Source organism: Cyprinus carpio, chromosome A8 (assembly GCF_018340385.1).
Source record: "Cyprinus carpio isolate SPL01 chromosome A8, ASM1834038v1, whole genome shotgun sequence".
NCBI classification, from domain to species: Eukaryota; Metazoa; Chordata; class Actinopteri; order Cypriniformes; family Cyprinidae; genus Cyprinus; species Cyprinus carpio.
The window spans coordinates 9,643,440-9,666,519 of record NC_056579.1 but is presented as its reverse complement, the minus strand read 5'-3'; the positions used below and the strand labels follow the sequence as shown (position 1 = coordinate 9,666,519).

The following is a 23,080-nucleotide window of genomic DNA, read 5'->3' as shown; positions in this document are numbered from 1 at the left end:
TAGGCATGTGGTTGGTTTGCCACACGGGTTTCAGCAAGATGGCTGCAGTTCTTCGAGCAAATCAGGAGTGCGGGCTGTAAGCAGCGGTCCACATCACTACAGCAGCAGGAGCAGCAGCAGCAGCAGCGCTTATTGCCCTCCGTCAGTGTGTATGTGAGCCGCCGCCAGTGCACCGAGCGGGTCACTTCTGACAAGTGAGTGTTTCCCTGTCGAATTTATGCGTTTTTGTGCTAATTCAGGGAGTGCTTGTGTTAATTGTTAAACGCAAACCGATTGCTTTTCTTTGTTGCTGGTCTTTGGTGAGACGATTCCTGGTTTGGTTCCTGACTGGTTCTTTTTTGCATGATCAGTTTTATCTAATCTGTGAACAGTGATTCTGGGCTGTATGGTGGTGTATGGGCTGTGTCTCAAAACCTAGTGTGCTGCCAGTCACTGCCGAATGCAACATTTTTGGGCGCCTATAATGCCCAAAATGCTGTCTATGTAGACAGTTTACTAGGTTTTGAGAGACAGCCATGGTACAGAAATAGGTGAGATCAATAATTGGTTGATATGAGGTTTCTGTCGCATTTCAAGGACATTTATTGATTTATCCCCGTGTTTTTACGTATCACTACCGGACTGGAAGTAATGAAAACAAAAGACACCTGGGTTGGCATGCATGCACACGTGCGCGCGCGCTTGTGTGTGTGTGTGTGTGTGTCCACTGTCCTGCGGGCAGACAATGCGCCCTCTGTCTCTGCCGTGGCGCAGCTGTATGTGTCCATCTGTCACTGTGCTTTCATATGCAATATTTTCATTAGCGCGCATTCAATGTATGGCGGTGTGTTTGAATGGCAGACATGTTTACGTCTAGAGGAAGCTGTGCGTGATTTAGCGATGTCTGATTCGTAAATGAACCGTTCGTTTGAGTCGAATCTTTTCAGTGAATCGGTTGAACTGGATCACAGAACCACCGGGTGCGTTTTTTAAAAGCAATGGTCGCAAGTTTCGACGTTACCAACGGAGTTAAACGATCTTAGTTGGGTTAAGTTGCTTTTGGGAAATGCTCCCCCGATCGATTCGTTCAAGAATTGGCTTCTCGGCTCATACTCAATGAACTGACAATGGCTGCGTTAGAAATTGTACTTCTCTACTATATAGGATATGAGAAGAGCAGTAGGTCTGAATTCACAGTATTCATAAAACTTATGGTGAGAATCTGAAGTATGCATCCACTCAGACTATTTACTGGTCTGTTTTGACAGCATTGTTGTTGCAACCCATAACAGAATCCTATTGGACCCCAGAGCGATTCTGTTGCCTGAAAGAACTTGTGCAACAGTCGGGCTCCACAAGTAAATATCCCATTAATTTTCAACATAAATTGATTTTTATAAAATATAAACCTTTAAAAGCAGACCTGTTGTGAGTTACGAGCCACCTCTCGGGGTCATACGGGGAATCTCGCATGATACGGCCCTGTTTGCACAGATGTGATTCATAATGCTGAGAACATTTGGAGAGAACCGATCGGCAGTCTATGGGACAGTCACAGGCCTCCCGGTTTTCAACCAAAATATCTTAAATTGTGTTCTGAAGACGAACGCAGCTTTTACAGTTTTGGAACTACATGGGGGTAAGTGATTAATGACAAAATTTTCATTTCGGGGTGGAGTATCCCATTAATGGCTTTGTTTTTATAAACTGATCAAATTAAATTAGAATAACATAAAATTAGAATAAACTGCCTTAATATAACTATTGAAAAACGAATTAACAAAAAAAAAAATGTTTCATAGGACTTTAGGAATATTGTGGAGCGAGAATGTCAGGAATCATGTAATGATGTAAAAGAACTGCTCAATCATTTTTTTTTTTTTTTTTAAAGCAAACTGTTCGAAAGAAGCAATTTACGGAAATGAGTTGGACTTTGCTCTGGGGAGACAGGGCCGGTTCTGTACCCCTCTCTCTCTCTCAATCTCTCATCAGTCTGATGCCTCCATCTGGCTCTCTCATCCATAAGCTGTGTGTGTGTGTGTGTGTGTGTGTGTGTGTGTGTGTGTGTGTTGCTTTGCGCGCATATGGCTTTTTTTCTGGTGACTGAAGAGGCTGAATGGCTATTAATAGCATCTGTGGATTCTCCTCTCGGTCAGTCAGTTTGAATCCTCTCCACTATCACTGCTCCCATCTCCCACTCTGTCCGTTTTATTCAGTTTCTCCCGTGTGCTTCATGGGTCTTGAGAAAAGCAACCCAGTTAGCACATGGGGTTATGATGCAATGTCAGGGTGACATCACTCAGAGAGGAGGTTACCATAGTTACCGGAGGTCTATGTGGGAGGTTCCTGTGGCGGTGTTAGTGTTCTGTGTGTGATGTGGTTCTGATGACCAAAGAAGTTGCATATGTGTGTATTGTGAATTGCAACTCTTGATTTTAGTATACTGACGGCACAACCTTATCTGAGTGATTCTTGTACTATGTAGGGGATTTTGGTCTAGTGGTTGAAGGAAAATTGTCATAATTTGCTCACTCTCAGGTCCTTCCAAACCTGTATGACTTTCTTTCTTCCGTGGAACACAAATAGAGATATTTAGCGAAATGTTTTTGTTGCGTTTTCCTACACAATGAACGTGAAATGACATAAATAGTCTATATGACTCATGCTGCATGTTCCGTGTTTTTTGAAGCTACAGTTTTGTTTGAGGAACTGACTGAAATTAATTCAAAGTTCCCCTCTTCCACAGCTCTCAAGAATCTTTTTGCATTTGCATTTACTTTGTTTGCATTTGATGTAAAACAATACAAAAAGGAAACATGTCTTATGACTGGCCTGTGCTGGTAACCAAAGGATGTAGTTTTGAACACGAGGTGATCTGTATGTCATTGTTCTTAGGTTGCTTCAGGGTTTATTCCAGTTATAAATCCCCCTAGATACTGTCATGTAAGTTAATCATTAAAGCTTCTAGTGATAAATAAAACATTACGTGTAATAGGCAATTAACATGTCATTTTGAAAACAAAAATTGGAAATTTTTCATACTGTAAATTTTATAATGCACATTTATATGGTTTATCATTTAAATTGTTCTCTGTTTTTTATTAAGACAAAAAAAAATTTTTAATCTCTAGTAATTTATTGGTTATTGTCCATACTAGTAACTATACCATCCTGATTAATAATTATCAATGTATCCTTTTTAAAGTCACAATGAAATCAATTAATTTTTTTATGGAATATTGCTGTGTTTCTTTTTTTAATGTGTGTGTATATATAAATGATTTATCAGTGCAGGTTTCAAATCATTGAAGATGACGAATGACAACGATCCAATCAATTCCCAATATAGACCAAATAAAATACTCTCCCATACACTTGTGATGGAAGCATGTGACTAACCGCCGCTCGCTGTTCTGATAGGACATCCTCCTCTACTATTGTCAAACATGGACGTCCCTCGCTGTCCCACACGAACGTGCTGAGACGGATCAACACGCTCATTTGAATGTTAAAATAACAGTGCCATACTACCGGTGCCTTTTAGATGGAAGCAAGGCATTTTTAAACCTTATTCAAATTTTGCTGAATTAGTAAACATTTTGTAAAGGGACGTAAATGAGAATTGCACAGTGGGAGGGATTTTCATTTGGAGACTTTCAAGAGCTCATTAGAGAGCTGTGTGTATACTTACAGGAAATGGGCAGACCAGTTGTACGGAAGCAGGCAACAGAATTAGTATAATAGATGGTTTTCTAATTTCAAATGAATATTTATAGGTAGAATTAGGAGGCGCTTGTCAGCATTATAGAGATTGATATGGAAAAATTACAGACCTGACCCCAAAGGAAATTTCCTGTAGCCTTGTGCGTGCATTGACAGGAAGAGAGATGGTACTTACTAGTAATTGCCGAAAGGAAAGATAGAAAGTGTGATGTTTTGAAGATGTTGATTAGAAGGCAAATGAGGTACTCAAGGTTTCGTTTGACTACTAGTCATATAAGAGGTGTGTGTTTATGAGTCATTAGGTTCTTTTTTGACAGTAGTGGCACCGAGCTTCAGTGTTCAGACCCACGCGCAGTATAGACGTGACAAGCACAAATCAGTTGTTGAGGGGTGAAGTCAGTGAGTCAGTCAGACGTAGGCTGTGTTGGGACAGCCCTGAGTGGTACGGTGTGACAGTGGATGGAGGGATCGATTCAGACTTTTGCAAGCAAAATTTCCACTCCGTCTTGGCTGCATACACTGGCCCTATCAAGAAATACGAGTAGAATGAGTTTTTTGTGTGAAAAGTATGTGAACACATTCTTTAGTAAATTCTCATTTAAACTCAGTGGGATGTTTTATGTAAGAATGGGTTGGTGAGTGAGTTCATATTTTAGCTTGTCACGCTAGCTTAATTCAGACACAAATCATTCATAGGCTGATTTCCCTTGGAGGTTGAGAGGAGTGTTTGGAAAACCTGTATGAAAACATTTGTTAGTGATGCTTGTTAAGGCAAATTGGTTTGCCTGCATATTTCATGTATTTTTTCACTTTCGAGTTTCACGATCACACATACTCTGTGTATACTACGGAGCGGTGGTACTTACCCCACATTTCACAAGATTAGATTTTTGTCAGTGGTGCTCAGGATCTGCAAGTCATTGGCCATTGTGATATCAGTCATCTCTCCTTACTCTGTTTACGTGGTAATTGAAATTTTATGTAATGTAACAGGCTACCGCTAGCAAGCGGCTGATCATGTCCCTTTAGTGGCTCCATAGAACACGTTATTCGTTTTTTGTCCCTTTCTGAATTCGGATTCATTATTCGGGCATATCCCTAAACCAAACTATTAAAAAAAAATTGGTTCATTGAAATGAAGCTGAAATAAAATATTATATGAACAACCAACATAAATTTGTTAAAGCTCCGAAAAATAAAATACAACTGAAATAAAAAACTAATTTCATATTTGAAATAAGAACAAAAACTGACAAAACAACAACGATTACAAAAACTAATATTAAATTAAAAAATGAAAATATTAAATAAAAATCTGTTTCAAAATAGTTTGAATATTTCATACAAAATCTATGAAATTTTTTTTACAGTAAATATGTTTGTAATGTTAAAAAGACAGCATAGTTTTAAAATAATAAGAAGAAATGTTTCTTGAGCAGCAAATCGGCATTTTAGAATGATTTCTGAAGGACCATGTGACACTCAAGACTGGAGTAATGATGCTGAAAATTCAGCTTTAACATCACAGAATTAAATCACATTTTAAAATGAAATACATTTTAAATTACAATATTTCTGTTTTTGCTGTATTTTTGACAAAATAAAAAAGCAAAATAGCAAAAAGACACTTTAAAAAAAAAATATATATATAAAAACTTAGTTTAGGTGCTCTTCTGTTTGAGATCCACTGCTTTTAGCTGAAGTTTTGTGGTTACAAAATGTCACTTTGACCGTCTGTTTCTCAGTCTCACTGCTTCCTCTGACTTGAACTCTCTGTCTCTCCCTCAGCCCTCTCTTCTCGTGGTTAGAGAGTTCCCTTCTTAAACACTAGTGCTATTATTTTAACATCTCTCCACCCCCAAACCACCTCTCACACTGCTTAAGACAAAAAGAAGGGACGAAAGAGAAAGAGAAAGAGGCTTTAGTCTTAAGATAATCATGACAGCATTGAGACGATTTCACTGTGTGTCTCAGCAGCAGGCTTAGTGATGTTTAAACTAGGACGGGGAGTTGATGCTACAACCGTTGCGGGTGAGTAAATATTATGGTGGAGGGCTGTTGTCCTGCTCACAGGTGGAGATGGATGAATAGGGACTCCTCTGGTTCTTCAGAGCAGGGGTTCGGTGTTTGTGTTGTCCCGTCTCAGCTGAGATTCAAGGACTGGTGCTGTCCTTCCCATGATTCCTGTTCTCTCCTGATCAGCCTGTTTTTCAGGGTGAGTGGTGGCTCAGACAGCTCTCAGCCCTGCGGCCTGTTTGAGGGTGTGTACTTGCTGTGTGTTTGTGTGTGTTTTAGTAGGGGTGTGATGCTATTTTGCTTGACTTCATCTTCAAGGCTGTTGCTTCGAAAGTAGGTTATTCGTTTGTCCTCTCCTCACACAATTATTTCTATTGTCAGAACTGATTGCGTGTTTGTTTGAATGCCTTGAGACGTGATAAGGATTGATGGGTATGTTTGTTGGTTGAGTAGGTGTTATGCATGAAAGTTATGAAAGTTTGTCTGTAACCATTCCAGCCACAAATAGGATTTTAATATCAGTTTATCCTTTAATAAATTCCTGGATGTGCATCAGAAATGTGACTTGATAATTCTCTCTTATTCTCTTGAACAAATGGGATAGAAATGCTGCTTTATTCACATTTTCCCCCTTAAAACCTTTTTCTTTTTTCTTTTTTTTTTTTGCATCTGAAGTGTGTTTTAGTCATTAGACAAGTTTAAGCCAGGTCCTGGGATGGTCTATTTTAACCATCCCATTACACACGCATGACCTGTATAGAAATGCACAGCCAGGCCCTGATCATGGTTCATGTATACACACAGCTTTTACAGAACCCAGACTTCAGTGTTCTGTCTGTGTAAGAGAAAGTGAACCTGACACAAGTGCCCAGATGGCTTCTTGTTTATGTCTCAGTAACAAGAGGTGTGAATAGACTTTCTCATCCCCTGTTAGGTAAATCAATTGTTGTCTTTGCTATTTTTCAGCATTATATTAAAAAATATAATTTCTGCACCACTAGTGTCACCAAAAGCAACAGCAAAAATGAGAGCGCATTGTCAAAATAGCATGTGTAGAACTTCACAAATGAAGGCCATTCCAATTCTGAGCAACTTGAATGGATAACACTCTTTTCAGACTTCAGATGGTGTAAATCTAAACACTTCCTCATCGAAAACCCCTACTGTGGGTGATTATACTTTTACAGGCTTTTATGGGATGGCGCACCAAACCTCCGCAGCCTTGAGAGGCAGATCTTGTTTACTCAAGATTTGCTACAGAGAGCGGTCTGGCTCGTGTGCACGTGCATACAATTGCACGTTCGCACGCTTTTCTCTCGCCTGTACACCTGGTGCTTTGTCCTGGGCCCGTGCTGCTGAAGGCAGAGCTAAACCCTGCCCCTCCTGACAACTTCAAACGAGGAGAGAGCAGGGAGGAGGAGCAGCCGGCTCTTTTGATCTTTCTCTCCTCTGTTTTGTCCTCTTTCAGTTTGTCCCCCTCTTTTCCGAGTCCATTCCTGGGTGAGGGTCTGGGGTCCCTGCTGGATGAGATAGATGCCATAGATTCTAAAGGTGTTTTATATGCAATGGCTGCAAAAAATAAAGAGTGCTGCAGTGATTTTCTGTTTTTGTAGGCAAATCCTTAAGTCACCCTGATTCCCTTGACAAAACCTCTATATTGTTCCATATTTGATTATTACAGAAGTAAGCTCGGTGACTGACGAAAGTTTATGGTTCTTACGCATTTTGTTCATCATTATAATCTTTTCAAATTAATACAACTGAGTTTATTTCTGGTATGATTTAACCAATGACCCATTCAAAGAAAAGTTTGACTGCAGGACGATGTAACCAGAAGTGCTAACATTTAACTCATTTCCAGGTTTTGATCTACAAAAATGCGTCATCCCTGAAGCACACTATTTGGATATGCAAGTCATGCCACACACATACTTTATATTGCACTGATTGCTTATAATTAGATAAGCAGTCCTTTTTTTGTTCTTAAGAATCAAGAAAGTTATTTTGGAATCGACTCCCTAATGAACATTTTCCATTGACATTTGACAACCAGAAACTGCTGAAATACTTTGTCTTCATTTTGAACAAACGTATGTTGTTTAATCCTTAAAAGTCTAACAGACTTCCCTACATGTTTTGTTGAAAAGTGTGTTTAGGCTATATTTCTTTGTGTAAATGCCATTGGTTTGATATTTAGTTTTATAATGCAGTGACATTCATACTTTAAGTGTGTCCAAATACTTTTTGGAGCTGTTATGTGTGTCTTGTGTTAGTCTTGGCCTGGGTTCAATTTTAAGATACAGACGTTTGTAAGTTTGTATCCCTGGCTTCGAGCTGTGATAGAAAGCATGTCTGGATCTGTTCAGGCTCAACTCAGATGTGTTTACTTTTCCTGATGATCGGTAGTACGTAACCCAGCGGAGCCGCTAATGGAGCTAATCGTCTGTTCTGACTTTAAATGTGTGCTGTCAGCCTCTTTGCTGAATGTGTTGTCTGTCTCTCTCAGGTGAGATGGTGAGAGGGGGGAGGGAATGAGGCCATGGGCTGCACCTCGGCTAAGCAGGTGTCGGCTGTGCCCAACGACGAAGAGGGCCGGGGCAAAGCCTACAGCAACGGAGACCTCTTCACTGGTCAGTTCCAAACACACACCACATAACTTCATGAGAAAAGTGCATATAACCATTCAGCAGCATCTGATGACTTGTCAGAATTATCGAAACCCACATCACTCACTAGGGATAGTGTATCTAATATTTAAAGATCCAGACTGGTAATCAAACTATTGTTAGGTTTAAATCCAACAATAGGCTAGGCACGAACAATGACCATTGTGGCCTTAAACAAGGCACTTATAAGAATAGTTCACCCAAAAATGAAAATTCTGTCATTTACTGGCCTTCATGTGATTCCAAACCTGTATGAATTGCTTTCTTCTGTGGAACACAACAGAGGGCATTTAAAAAAAAAAATGTTTTGTCCACATAATGAAAGTCAGTGGAGTCCAGTGTTATTTGGAATCAAACGGACATCCTGCAGCTTTGAAACAATGTAAAGGGTGTGTAAATGATGACAAAATTTTTATTTTTGGGGTTATTATTAGAGAAAGTTCAATGTAGTTCATTGTTAGTTAAAAAACTATCACTTTAGATAAGAGAGACATCTCAATAACTTATTGGTAATTTTCCATGCAAACTGGCTTTTTAGGAGTCCAAAACAAGGTTTTCTGAATGGTCACCATCCACAGTCTGTTATGCTTATGCCATTTATAAAGAATATTAAAATATCCAGAGATTTGATTGATTTCCATGGGAGGCTGTCACATTTTGAGATTGTGATTTCTCCATTGGACTTCTGATGATAACAGAACCTGTTATAAGAGATATAAGAGCCTGTTTTTCAGTTTGTTTTTTTGACTTCGTCTTAATTGTCCCAGACTATGCTTTAAATTTATGTACCTTCCTAATAAGGGGAAAGTCCACACTTTGGCATGCAGTATTGGTGCCCCATATCATAAAATTGTCTTGATTACCACAGACTAACCTCTATTGTGTACTGTTTGCATGTAAATATTAGCTGAATTTGTTATCTTCAAACTGCTTTCAGGTTCATACACAGCTTAGACATGACTCTTCTCTTTCATAGGGAGATTGTGGGTAATATTAGCTCAAAAATGAGCACAAAACTGTGATTCTTAATGTACTGTGATTTTTGGATGTGTATTTAGGACAGAAAGTAGTCAAATTGGAATGCAGTGATCTGATGGTCTCTTCCCTTCTATCCAGATTGCTTTTTGTTTGTCACAAATTAAATGTTAGTCTGTGTTAGATATATGTATGTTATATATGCTTAATTCTGAGATGGACATAACGGAATGTAATTTGCATTTCAATAAGTGAAATGTTAGTTCAGTAACTGATCTGAAAGCATCAAGCATTCATCAAGCTGATTCAAACTGGTAACATATAAGTAGAGTTTTTGAATGATTCATCAAACAAATTAGCTCACAAGAGTCATTTGCTAGTGAATTGGACTACACTACTCTGTGTATGTTTTTGATTCAGTAAAAAGAGTCATCTGGCAGTAGTTGTTTTTATTGCTGACAACCCTATGCTTGAAGCTAAAAGCTAAACGTAATGCTTTGAATCATCAGTTGGAACAGGCTCCATCCATGTTATTCAAGCAGACATGATTTGTGGGAAGTAATGCAAACATAAGGGACAGAAAGACATCTTTGAACATCAGTGGCATTGACATACTGTAGGCTGATTTTACCAATCATTCAAGACTCGTTCAAGATTAAACATTAAGCAGAACAAACAGCCAGTTAAGTAATTTATGTCCAAGCAGGGAATAATGTTTTATAATGTTTTGGGAAGTTGATTACATTCTGGGAATTCTGGTATGCATCTTTCTGGGTAGTCAAACTGATTTGTTTGTCTATGTAAAGACTGTCAGCTACATCTGTGCCAACAGGTGTGTGTTTGAGGATAACGTTATCAACTGGAGTGAGTAACTCATTCTTGTGAGTGTGTTCGCTGAGATTTGTGAGAGGATGTAAATATGTTTTAAAGGGTTTAGATAACAGCAGCACTTAGTGTGCGACCTGTGAGAGAGTGACAGAGATTATAGGAGATTAAGAATTAGGGGTAAAGCAGCAGAAAATCAACACAGGAAACACTCGATGACCAGCCACGGGAGGCTGCCGCCCACCCTCTCTCTCCCTCTTCCTGCCATGTTCTTTTCTCTATCTCTAAGGATTCAGAGTGTGTGAGATGGTGGGGAACGGTCTGAGAACGAGGAGAGAGTGAGTGAAGTGGGATCACAAACTCCCATTTTTCCTCCCCTGACATTTGTCCCTCCCTCTGCATATCTGGCGTTCTTCTCAAGGCCACACTTTCCTTGTTTCCTTCCTTTCTTTTGCAATGGGCTGTCTCATTTTCATTATTCTGCCTACTTTTCCTCCCGCCTTCCCATTACCTAACCTATTTAACTTTTTTTTTCTCTTCTTTTTTTCCCCCCTTGGTGTGCCTTCCTCTTTCTCATATGATGTTCTCTTTAGCAATGTTCGAGAGAGAGTACTTCCAGACTACTCTTAATATTTCTGTTGTGTATATATAGTATATACACTAGCATTCAAAAGTTTGGAGTCAGTAAGAGTTTTTTTTTTTTTTAATACAGCAAGGATGCATTAATTTGAAGTGTGACAGTACAGATATTTGTTACAACAGATTTTATTTCACATAAATGCTGTTCTTTTTGTTCTTTTTTTCAAAGAATCCTGAAAAACGTGTATCATGGTTTCTACAAAAATATTAATCAGAACAACTGATTTCAACATTGATGATAATAAGTAATGTTTCTTGAGCACCAAATCAGCATTAGACTGATTTCTGAAGGATCATGTGATACTGAAGACTGAAGTAATGGCTGGTGAAAATTCAGCTTTGCATCACAGGAATAGATTACATTCTAAGATATATTAAAATACAAAACAGTCATTTTAAATTGTAATAAGATTTCTCTATATTACTATTTTTATTTTAATTTATTTGTTTATTTATTTTGAGCATATAAATGTAGCCTTTGTGATCATTTAAAGCAGCATTTCTAATTTTGGTGAGATTTTCCATCTTTTATTTATTTATTCGCATACTAGCCATCCTCCTTTTATATCAATATCTATTTTGGGTCCTAATTAGGAGCTTTGTGCAATGATGCTTTTATTAATCAAGCAGTAAAATAATCCATTCCCGTTCTCAAAACAAGGCATTTGCGGATGAGAGTCCGAACTAACCACTTATGGAACAACGTTGTCCCTCACCACTTCTCAATTTTAGAATGAAATGACAGTCGTTTATTGTATTCATCAGCAACATCAGCTTGTTCCGTGCATCATACATCATTACGCCATTTCTGCTTCATTGCACATGTGCAAATCTTGTTGGTTTCGGTTTCAGTCTGATCAATTGTTACAGGTCTTATCGAATGGATTAGAGAAGGTTTATCCCACCCCTCTCAAACTGATTGAAATTTTGAGTCAGTTTGGGCATTTTTATTCTGAATGAGGTGTTTACAAACCATTTCTAATCTGAATACAGTGCTCCACATAAATGCACCTAGTGTCGTCATTCAACTAATCATTTGACAATGTTTTGACAAACTGTTTCATAGGGGAAGTACCGGTAGTCATATTCAGATGTGGGGGCTACTTCTCTTAGTTCTGCATTTCCTCTTGTTATATTTTGAGGATCTGAGCGTTTAAACTGTATATTCTGGTCCTTATCTCTTTCATTCTGTGCGTGTGATCTGTAGGCTCATGTGGCATTCTGATAATCTGAGTGAACTGTAAGGCAAAACAACAGACTGATGAGTATTATTCACCAGCACGAACAGAGCAGTGACCTGGTTACTGTGGATTATTGCTAACTCCCCCCTTCTTCACACTCTGTCTGTCTTTATGTCTCTCACTCGCTCTTTTTCTCTCTTTCTGTTGCCAACCCGATGTCCTTCTTTCCACTGCCCTTCCCGGCTGTCAGTCAAACAGCTCTATCAATAGAACAGAGGGAGACCGTTTTCGCCCCTCTCGCTCTCAACTCTCAGCTCTCACCCTGACTTGATTAGTGCCAACAGACTGTTTACTAGTCAAACTGTGTCAGTGTTCAGGCAGTGAGAGTCTGTGCGTGTGTCCTCATCTGTGATTCAGTGCTTAGTCGATCCCAGCAACACACAATATCTCCAGCATGCACAATGACAGGAAAGGCAGAGCTGCCCTAACACAAACAAGAAGGGCAGCAGGCGCAGAATATGCTGTCTGGTTACATGCGATCTGCGCTGAGCTGTTGAGATTGGTGTGTGTGTGAGTGTGTTTGCTGCCAATCTGTAACGGGGCGTTCACACAGATGGCGATTTGCACTGGCAAAGTGACCGGAAGACATTAGATTTTCAACAAGAGCTGGCCATATCTGACACCGTTCGCAACGTGATGTAGGCATGAGAAAAGTTTTACTATTAGAACTGGGTATTGATTAATCTTGTTACTTGGTACTGTATATTTCTGTTTATAGTTTCCATTTTACTTCCATATGAAATTAATTCTCTTTGAATGATGCTGTAAATGATAGAGGGATGTCTTTTGAACTATTTATTAAAAGAACCAGCTTGTGAGATTAATTTCTTAAATCTGGCTATGCTGGTGTATTTTAAGTATTATTATTATTATTATTATTATTTTTTTTTTGTGCTTTTGTAATTTTCATTATTTATTTTTACGTTTCTATTTAACTATAATTTAGATTTTATTTCAGTTTTTAGCCATTTTAGTTCTTTAAGTTAAATATTTATATTTTAATGAAAATTATTTGTAATGGTTTTATTGAACGATAGCAATACTCTTGTATGTTTGTTTTTGTGAGTTTGTCTTGCCATTACTTCATGGTACAGTCTTTTTATTGCATAATCAATACATTCTGCAAACTCATTCACAACTCAAGTAGAGTAAAAGATCGATCTTGGGATTTTAGGAGAAGATATCAGGATCAATGTTAACATTTATTGTGAGCAATTTCATTGTTTTATAGGATTTAATCTGTATGATTTCATGTCTTCCGGTCATTACATATTCATTGGGCAGATGCTTTTATCCAATGCAACTTGCAGTGTATTCAAGGTTTACATTAATATGTTTGTTTTTTTTCTAGAACTCAAACCCATTACTTTGGGATTGCTGGTGCCTTGTATTACAAGCTTAGCTTTAAGAAGTTTGCAAAGTGATTTTGTTTCTGCCCACATGAAGCAATGAGATATATATAAAAAAATGATGCATGGAAAACTGTGAGAAATTGCCAGCATTGAATCATGCATCAATATGATGCATAATGCATTTCAGAAATGTTACTACAGTAGAAAAGCTTTCCACTCTAGTTCATTTTAGAGACAAGAGAACTGATTTATTGCCATTTAATTGTAATCAGATTATTGCTAGTTACGCAAGTTAACAATAACAGGCCACCTAGCAGTAGGAACACCCTACATGGCCCAATAATACAGCCACTCATCAATTTTAGCGATAAAACCACTATATGTTTGAACAAAGCATAAGAAGGTGTGTGTACACATGACTTGTCAGGCTTTGGTTAATGCATTTCATACAGCCATTTTTCAAAGTCACCAAGTGACTGCGTTCACAAAGCGACTGTTTAGCTAATGTTTTTAACAGCAACGGCGTACAGTAGCGCAACAGATCATCTCCGTGACACACTGTCTTCTGAGGTTTAGACACATGACTTCAGATGTTTAATGACTGACCTTTAACCATAGGTGTGGTATCGGTCATGTGTCTAAAGGTAGCACAAAACGTGTCTCTTGTTTTTACGATTTCATAACTCTTCTCTGTTCCGCCGTAACATTAACGAGTAATCTTCCACCTACTATCAAAGAGAGTGCGAGACTGACAAACTCTCCTCCTTTGCGGTGGACTCACTGTGTTAACAGACACCCACTTCTAGAATAGCTTCAGGGCAAAGCTTCTCCACACTGATTCTAAAAGTAAAGCAGCCCACTCATGTTCCTCAGACACGCCACTCACAGCACTGAACACATCTGAAATCAGGCCAGAAGGTAAAAGTGAGAGGAAGACAGGGTTGTGGAGCTGTCGTGTCGTCCAATTTGTTTCGATTTAGCCAAACGAGCAGCCAGACACCTAATTTACCTGGTCGTCAGAAGGCATCTGGTCACGAACACTGAAAAAGATAAGAATAAACATTGGAGGCCTAGTGATTTAGCACATGTGGCATGATGTAGATCTGAAAAAGTAAATACATTTTTTTTCAGCTTTAATTAAAAGAACAGTGTATGTGTACACTACCGTTCAGATGCTTGGGTTGATAATCAGTTTTAATGTTATTGAAAGAAGTCACCAAGATTAATTTGTTCGCTCAAAAATAAATTAGAAACTGTAGTACTGTGAAATATTATTGAATATTAAAATAACTGATTTCTATTTTGATGTATTTTATAATGTTATTTATTGGCAAAGTTGAATTTTCAGCAGTCATTACTCCAGTCTTCAGTCTCAGAAATTATATTATATGCAATAGACTTATTTCATGTTTTTTTTTTTTTTTTTTTTTTTTTGGTAAGTAAAGCAGAGTGGTAAGTACTTTCTCTAAAATTGCTAACTTCATATTGAGCATATTTGCCAAGTAGATTTAAAATGTTTCATGAGGAATTAAATTTTCCATGATTATGTTCCTTGAAATTATTATTCATTCATTTATTCATCAGAAGTACTAACAATAAGCATAAACTGTAGAAAAATGTGCCAAACCTTGAGCTGTAGCACCTGTCGCTCTACATATCCGTCTGAAGGATACCAACATTAAGAGAGAGTTTATTTTTTACAGCATGCTTGATCGCATCTGACCTTGTTGTTCTCTCACTGATCATGTCTGAAAGTAGTTAATCATCTTTGTGCTCATTTTTTGAATTAATGAGTTATTTAGAATGCAAGATGACACTGGTATCTAATTTAACATTTTTAGTAATGCCACAAATTAATAATTTTTTTTTTTTTTTTTTTTTGAATAAACAAACAAGCAAAACAAGCCAAACAAACAAAATTGGCATAGTTAGAATTGCCCAGCTTTATCTTCAGGGGTTAAACACTGAAATGGAAAAATTGGAGATGCTGTAAAAATATCTTTGCCTTGGTACAGTCATACTCATGAGTCATGACACAAGACGCAGGCACAAAACTGCCTACCATAATAGCCTTTAGGAAACTGAATGGCCTAATAAAAATCATCACAATATTCAGAGTTTAAATTTATGAGTAAAATATTTATATATAAATATTCACCCAGCCGTTCTTTAAGACGTCCCATAGTGCTCATGAATCCAGTTTGCAACATTTCTCATTCTCCTTATTTCCCATCCTCGCTCTACTGTAATTTTATACTCCAATATAATAGTATAAAATAAAAGTCGCACAGAGGCCAAACTTACTGCATTTCTGTCTATTGAGAAAGCAAGCATCCTGCTCTCCATCAGGTCCTAAAGGTCAGCATCATGCTGTTATCACTAATTAACCAATCTAAATATCTCTACATAACAGAACCTCTCATCTTATCGCCAAAAATAGCCCGTCTGGAACATGCTAAACTGACAAAATGTCACTCTCTCTCATGGTGAGCATCTCCAGAGTCCTCCGTTTCTCTGAGATGCTGTTTCATGTATGATTCTCTTTCTGAAAAGATGGATTAGGAATGATTTGTTCCTCAGATTTCCTTTTTTAGTAATGCTATCACCCTACTTGCACACATGCGAGTGTGTGTGTGTGTGTGTGTGTGTGTGTGTGAGAGAGAAGAGAGATGTATTCGTATGTATGCATGTGTGTATGCATTTGTGTCTGTCTCTTTGGGATCCATGAGGCCTGTTTTTTGTAACACAGCACAGCCAAATCAATTAATGTTTGATTTTAATTTGTGTGTGATGTTTTTCTTTGGTTTGGCTGAGTGTGTCTGTGTTTGTCAGCATGTTGAAGCGTGGTCTTTTGTGCAGAGACTTGTTTACATTCCTCTAGCTGTGAAAGACTGACGGCGTTGCTCTCTCACTTTTCCCCCCCCTTTTTCTCTTTCTCTCTCATTTTATACCCTTTTCTGAGTCACATTCACAGGCTGCCCACTCCAGCTGTCATGATGGTTACTGACAGGGAGTTCACAGCAAGAAAAGGAGAGAAAGAAGGATAGAGGCGAAGATAAACAGAGATTGAGTGGGCTGTGATTGCCTCATGCTGATTTGTAGACGGAGTAAAAGATGGATTTATGTATATGTGTGGGTGTGTGTATGTGTTATGAGGAAGTGAATGCATGAATATGCAAACATGCACGTGGCCGCTGGTAATTACTGATGGCTTAGAAAGGGCAAAATCCAAAACGTTCATCTGTTAGAGCAGGCCAGAAGGTGTTTCAAATGTGAATTCTCACTGTTTACTCACTTTGTTCCAAACCCATATGACTTGCTTTTTTTTTTGCGTGAAACAAAATAAGGCTTTGAATATGACACTCTTTTCAGTGTAATGAAAGCGAATGAGGAATAAGGCTGTCAAGCTCCAAAAGTACAAAAAGCACTGTAAATGTATCATATAAATTGTCCCTATGAATCATGTGCTAACTTTTTCTGAAGCCATTTAATAGATGTGTGAGGAACAGCCTGAAATTTAAATAATTCAATTAAAATTGAACTAACTTGTGTTTTTCTCTATCATTTTACTGTAGATGAATATAAGATGAAGGGAGTGGAGGAGGTGAAATACATGCGTGGAGAAGAAGACAGAGTAAATGCACGCAACCAGGAGAACCTGGTGAGAAACAAAACGCGTGCACACACACACACCTCTGGGAAATTCTTCCTGTGCAGTGGTGTCCATCATATTTTTCTTTGTATTCTCACACACACATATCGCTTGAGGCTCATATGCCTGTTGTTGTCTTATACTTTGATGGTATGCAGTGAATACGAGTGCCGACATGTTTGGAATGTGGGAGAGGGAAATTCTGACAATTTTTTCCCTGTTTGTCACAGACTCTCATACTTAGACCCTCACAATACCAGACAAAATCTAAGATTCTGGTGTTTTTACATGCATTTTTTCATATGCACACTCATTAAAAAATTCTCAGACATCTGGACTTATCTGTAATAGTTCTTCATCTAAAGCGGAAGCTTTATCAACTATAATAATAAAGCAATCATGCATATTCTTATTGTTGCTGTAGTAAGAATATAAAAAAAAATGTTTTGTTTTTTTTGTTTTTTTTTATTTAACCCTAAAACTCTCTACACACCTAAACATGTGTATTGTTTTTTTTTTGTTTGTTTTTGTTTTTTCCTACTGAACTAATAATTTCATGATTTCTTGTATAATGACCTTTAGAATTAAACTGTCCGTTTAGCTACTTTACCTTAAATACTTTATGTAAACGACTCTGTTATGATTGGCTAACCTTTTCACCTGTTAAAAGAGTAATAATGTCACTGCCAAGTTGTTAAATACTGGCATTAATATGCAAATGTGGATCATCATATGTTAATGTTATATGTTAATGTGCTCAGTGGGGGTGTAAATTGCATCATTACTTTTATACAAAATAGTTACATATTTCAAATATAAAAATCCACCATTTCAGGTTACCGGTGTATTTCTTGCACATACAGCCTTGATTATCCTATCTGTATTATTTTTTTTAAATAATTATAATATATAAAGATATGTTATGCATTAAAACAAAACTTAACTGAATTTCAGATACATTATATGATTTAGTGATCATAATGAAATTATTGTCCTGTTTCCACCCCTAATGCTCATGATTTCAACCTTATAATTAAAATGTGTAAAGAATTGTTTTTGCATCATAGTTTCAATAAATTGTTTGGTATGTCTATGTAGTACATTTCAAATAGAGCAAGTAAAGCTCTTTTTCCATGATATGTCCCCTTTAAACTGCCCGGCTTAATGAAGTTGTACAAGCAGAGCAGGTGCTCGGGTGCCCATGTTCTGATAAAGGGGGGTTAGAGGAGAATAGAGATGCAGTGAAAGCGAGGGCAGCCCTCTCTCTCGCTGTCTCACAACAGGGCAGCATTCTCATTAGCAGTGGCCAAAGTAAGGTCACTCCCAGGGCCCCTGTATCATACTGTGTTCCAGACAGAGGAGCTAGTTCTGGCCCAAGTCCAAGCCGACAGGGCCTCCGCACCGGAGGGCCACCAGGGACGGTCGGCAGAGGCTGAATTTGGCTTTGTTTTGAACAGTAGTAAGTGAAAACGTGTTCTTTCCGGGTGTGTCTGCAGGAGAAGAACTCGATGCAGCACAGGACCAAACAGCACAAAGAGGTGCCTGGGCCCAGTGCCAATAAGACGAAGTGAGTGGGCGTGTGTTTCTGTTTGTCTTGTGTGTGTGTGTGTGTGTGTGTGTGTGTGTGTGTGTGTGTGTGTGTGTGTGTGTGTGTGTGTGTGTGTGTGTGTGTGTGTGGGTGAGGGCATTAGAGTTCTTGCTCTGTTGAAAATTTGCCAGAAGTCTGTAAATTGCGTGTGGTTTGTTTTGCTTTGTGGTCTGTCTTATCCCCTCTGGATCTCATTTGCATGTTCTGTTTGAACGTAATGTGCCATATGTTTCACAACTTATTGTACGTAAACATGATGTGTTTATTGCCTTCGGATGTAATTGTAAATTTCAATGTGTTTTAATGGCATAATTATTTGTGGTGAAATTGCATTTCTAAAGCATCAATAACAAAATTGTGATTGTAAATAAAGAATAAATAAAAAGGTTAACACTTTTATTCTAATTATTTTCTTTGTTAAAAGTCATTTAAAGGGGTAGTTCAACCATAGATGAACATTTTTTCATTTATTGACCCTGATATTATACATAAGTAAATATATAACTATACATTTAACTTTTCTTTATATACAAATATAAAGAGTTTAGATGCAAAAGCCTCTAAGTGCCGTCTGAAATTTTCCTCTAAAATAAGCATTTTTATCAGGCTCCTATGTTTAGGTTCAGTAATTTTGCTTTAATGGCAATGTATAGGTCCTTTTCTATGGCATTTACATGAAATAAATTAACATAAATATAGGACCCTGAATAAAATGCTCATTTTAGATGAAAATTTCAGATGGCACTTCGAGGCTTTTGCATCTGAACTCTTCATATTTAGTCCCAAAAATTCCTTTGTCAAAATTCCAAGTGAAGTCTTGACAAAATGCATGCAACAAAATCAAAAACAAAAACTGCCTCAGTCCCCAATCTCATTTTTTGTTTATATGGAAAAGAGCAGCATAAACTTTCTGCAAAATATCTTCGTGTTCAATGGAAGAAAGAAAATGATACAGGTCTTAAAACAAAATCAAGGCAAATTAAGTAAGGAGTAAATAATGAAATACTGTTGGGGTGATATGTTTAGCTATTTGTTAAACATTTAGTGCTTAACTAGGCAGTAGATGAAAATGTTTCAAAACATCTATAAGTATTTAAGTGTAAACTAATCTATGATCTTAATATTTTATTTGTTTATGACTTAATGGACTTTAATTTTCACTGGGCTTTGAACATTATGAGCACATTACACAGAAAGCTAATACATATGGTGTTCAAAACGTCTGGAGGTAAAGAAATTGTGTTTGAGAACGTTTATTATTGTTATTTATTGTTTTATGTGTGTGCCGATGGAGTAATGCTCAGTTAATGTGCTGTGTGTGTGTGTGTGTGTGTGTGTGTGTGTGTGGAGGCAAGGGTTTATGGTCCCTGCTGTAATGTGTCTATAAAAATGATTCCTGCCCAGCCACTCTGGATCCTACAAGAGCTGGTAGCTTTGTGTGTGTGTGTGTGTGTGTTCTTTATGCTTGTTGTAATGGAAAATTCTAGTGTATTTGTTGCTTGCCTTCTCCTACCCCCACTAACTTTCTCTCTTTCTCTCTCTCTCCATCTCTCAGCATACATACGTCAGAGAGTCAGCAGGAGTTCTTCAGAATGCTGGATGAGAAGATTGAGAAGGTGAGGGAGGGAGAAAAAGGAGGCACAGAAGTAAAGCAGGCAGCAGATGGGTTAGAGATTTTGAAGTGCTAGTGTACATGAAACCACCCTTTAGAGGACTTTTTGTTTATCAAGATTGTGACTTTTTAAAGATTGTCTTGTCCTTCCGTCATGTGCATCGCATGTCTGGTACTTCCTGTAGAACTCTGGAGATAAAATGCTATATTTATGGCTCTGGTTTTTTCCCAGTACTTACTTCCTTCTTTCTCTCTCCCTCTCTTATCTATCTTTGTGTCTCTCTTGAGGTCTGAGATCAATTGGTATAAAATTGATTGAATCTAAACATTTTAGATTTAGTTTTAAATAAGCAATCTGTTCTCATCCATAGTTGATGTTTGATATTCATGAGGAATGGGGTTTTGATCCAATGAGTTTTACTTGTGGTTGGAGCAACCTGGCAACCAACAAAATGTATCACTCTTGCTGCTAGTCAGGACCGAAACTCAAATTCACTTATTTTAGTATTTTTATTGAATCTTTCTCTCTCTCCGTATTCTTTAGGGGCGGGACTACTGCTCAGAGGAGGAGGATGATGTGACATAGCAGAGAGGCGCCAGATCTTGCCAGAGATGGAAATAGAGAGAGAGTGTGAACTCAAAAATCAGTGTTTCCTATGTCTGTAACACTCTGTCAGTCTGCGAGCGAGTGTGCGTGTGAGTGCGTGAGAGCGTGTGCTTGTGAGAGTGAGAGAATGCAGGACTTTTCCCTCATAGGCTGTTGCACCCTTGACCCCTTATCCTCTCTTGGGGTTGCCTTGTTTGGAGATCTAGATGGTTTGGGGTGAAGAAAGAACAGCTTGATTGATGTATTATCAACACAGACTCACTCTGACGTGAAATGAGGACCCCCCGTCCCCCTCCGCTTCTGTCCTCCTACAGCCAGCATTGAAACAGCCTCCTTCCTCCTCCTGGCTGTGACGGAGCCATCTGAGAGAGAGAAAAAGAGATTATGTTGAGGAAGGCAAGATGAAAGGATATGGAAAGAAGAAAGACGACATGCCCCTCCCAGTCCTCGTTTTAAGTGGCAGGCCAGAGAAAAAAAACAGACATATGGAGGAACCAGAAGAGAGCTTAGGAACATCCTCTGGAGATAACGGGGAGTGAATGTAAAGATGGAGGGTTGTGGGTTTTTGAGGGGAAAAATGATTGAACAAGAGCTATATTTTATTAAGAGCGACTATATGAACGAACTGGCAGATTATTTGATATTTTGACAAGTGCGCCATGGCAAGTCTGGACTCCTGCCTTTTGAAGGACCTTTTTTAATTTGTTGAGACTGATTTGTTTGTTCCATAAATGTTTTTTTCCTTTTTTTATTGCATAGATCAGACCTCTTCAAGCTTGTGCTGTAAAGGACAGGTCTGTACAGTGACCCCATAACACACTCGGTCACACACACACGCACACATACATAGAGAAATAATCACCACACCCTCTTTCCACACACAAATCCACACTTTCATTTTGTATATCCTGCTATTATTTGTAAAGTTCTCAGAAAATAGACGGAACTACAGTCAAACTAGTTACCCACACACATCCAAATATATCCCTTACAGCCACCTGCACACTTGCAGAATTTAACTTAAAGATCCGTATTGACCGTTTGTGCTGCCCTTTAATAAAGGTAATGGACTGTGATGAGACTATGGCAGAGAAATGGGGTTGTCTTTTTTGTGTGTGTGTGTATGTGTGTTGTGTGTATTTCGAGGGCTGTATTTGTGTTCATTTTTTTTTTTTTTCAATGTTTTCTTTTTCTATTAAAATATAAGACACTGGAGCTATGGTTTCTGTTTGTGTGCTGTTTCACCCATTATTAATTGGTTGGTGTGTGCGTGTTAATCCATTACAGCGTCATATTTCCTGTTGGTGTTCTGACTCATAGCGTTAAAAATACTTAATGGTTTCTGGGGTCAAATTTCAGATGCAGAAATGTGCAGATTACATTTCCACCATGGGTTAAAATATTAAACCGTATCTATCTAATTGTCAAAATAGCTGTCCAACATCATGTCTTTTCGGAGAATCCACACAGAGACGAGGAGCATGATGTGCGTTTTAATTTCACTCAATTGTTATGTTGTGTCTCCACCTGCAGGTTGAAGAGTGGAACTACACTAGAAATGTGTAATATGTTGGGACGTTTTCGACATCGGAATATTAGATTAAAATGTATATTAGTGTATGTTTTAGATTTTATAACTGTTCACTGCTTTTCAGTCCTTTTAACAAATTTATTACCTTTACTACTTTATTAAAGGTTTAGTTCACTGGTGGACATTTCAGGGAATTTAAGATATTCTGACACATTACTGTTTCCACTGGTTAAACTCTGATGTGCTCCATCCACAGCTTTAATTTACTTGGTGCTTATGAGAGTCTATGTGTTTATTAATACTAAAATCTCTCGCGCAGCACAACTGAAAAAAATGGAAATGCTGCAAAAAAAAAAAAGCCACAAACGATATATTTTTAATAGTTTTAAGAGGTTAAAAAAAATCTTTCTAAAACTATTTTTAATACTTTTTAATAATCTAATTTTATATATAATAATTGTAATAATTTTTAAATTACTTTTGTAACACTTTTTGTATATATATATTTATAATATATTTATATGGCACATTATACCATTCAAAATGTTTTTGAAAAACGTCTTCTATGCTCACCATTCATCAAGGCTGCATTTTTTTTTTTAAATCAAGATACAGCAAAAACAGTTATATTGTAACCATCATTACATAATAAATAAACTGTTGTCTGTTTTAAT

The 23,080-nt window shown here is 37.8% G+C and overlaps 1 protein-coding gene across 1 annotated transcript; it reads left to right on the top strand.

Moving 5' to 3' along the window:
* The first annotated feature begins 13 nt into the window (after window positions 1-13).
* Window positions 14-21,959, top strand: LOC109095479 (uncharacterized protein C1orf21 homolog). Its single transcript, XM_042762030.1, has 6 exons — window positions 14-194; window positions 8,225-8,348; window positions 16,992-17,077; window positions 18,565-18,635; window positions 20,212-20,272; window positions 20,813-21,959. Exons 2-6 carry the CDS (start codon window positions 8,258-8,260, stop codon window positions 20,852-20,854), a joined length of 351 nt encoding a protein of 116 aa, XP_042617964.1. The 5' UTR covers window positions 14-194; window positions 8,225-8,257; the 3' UTR covers window positions 20,855-21,959.
* The last annotated feature ends 1,121 nt before the right edge of the window (window positions 21,960-23,080 follow it).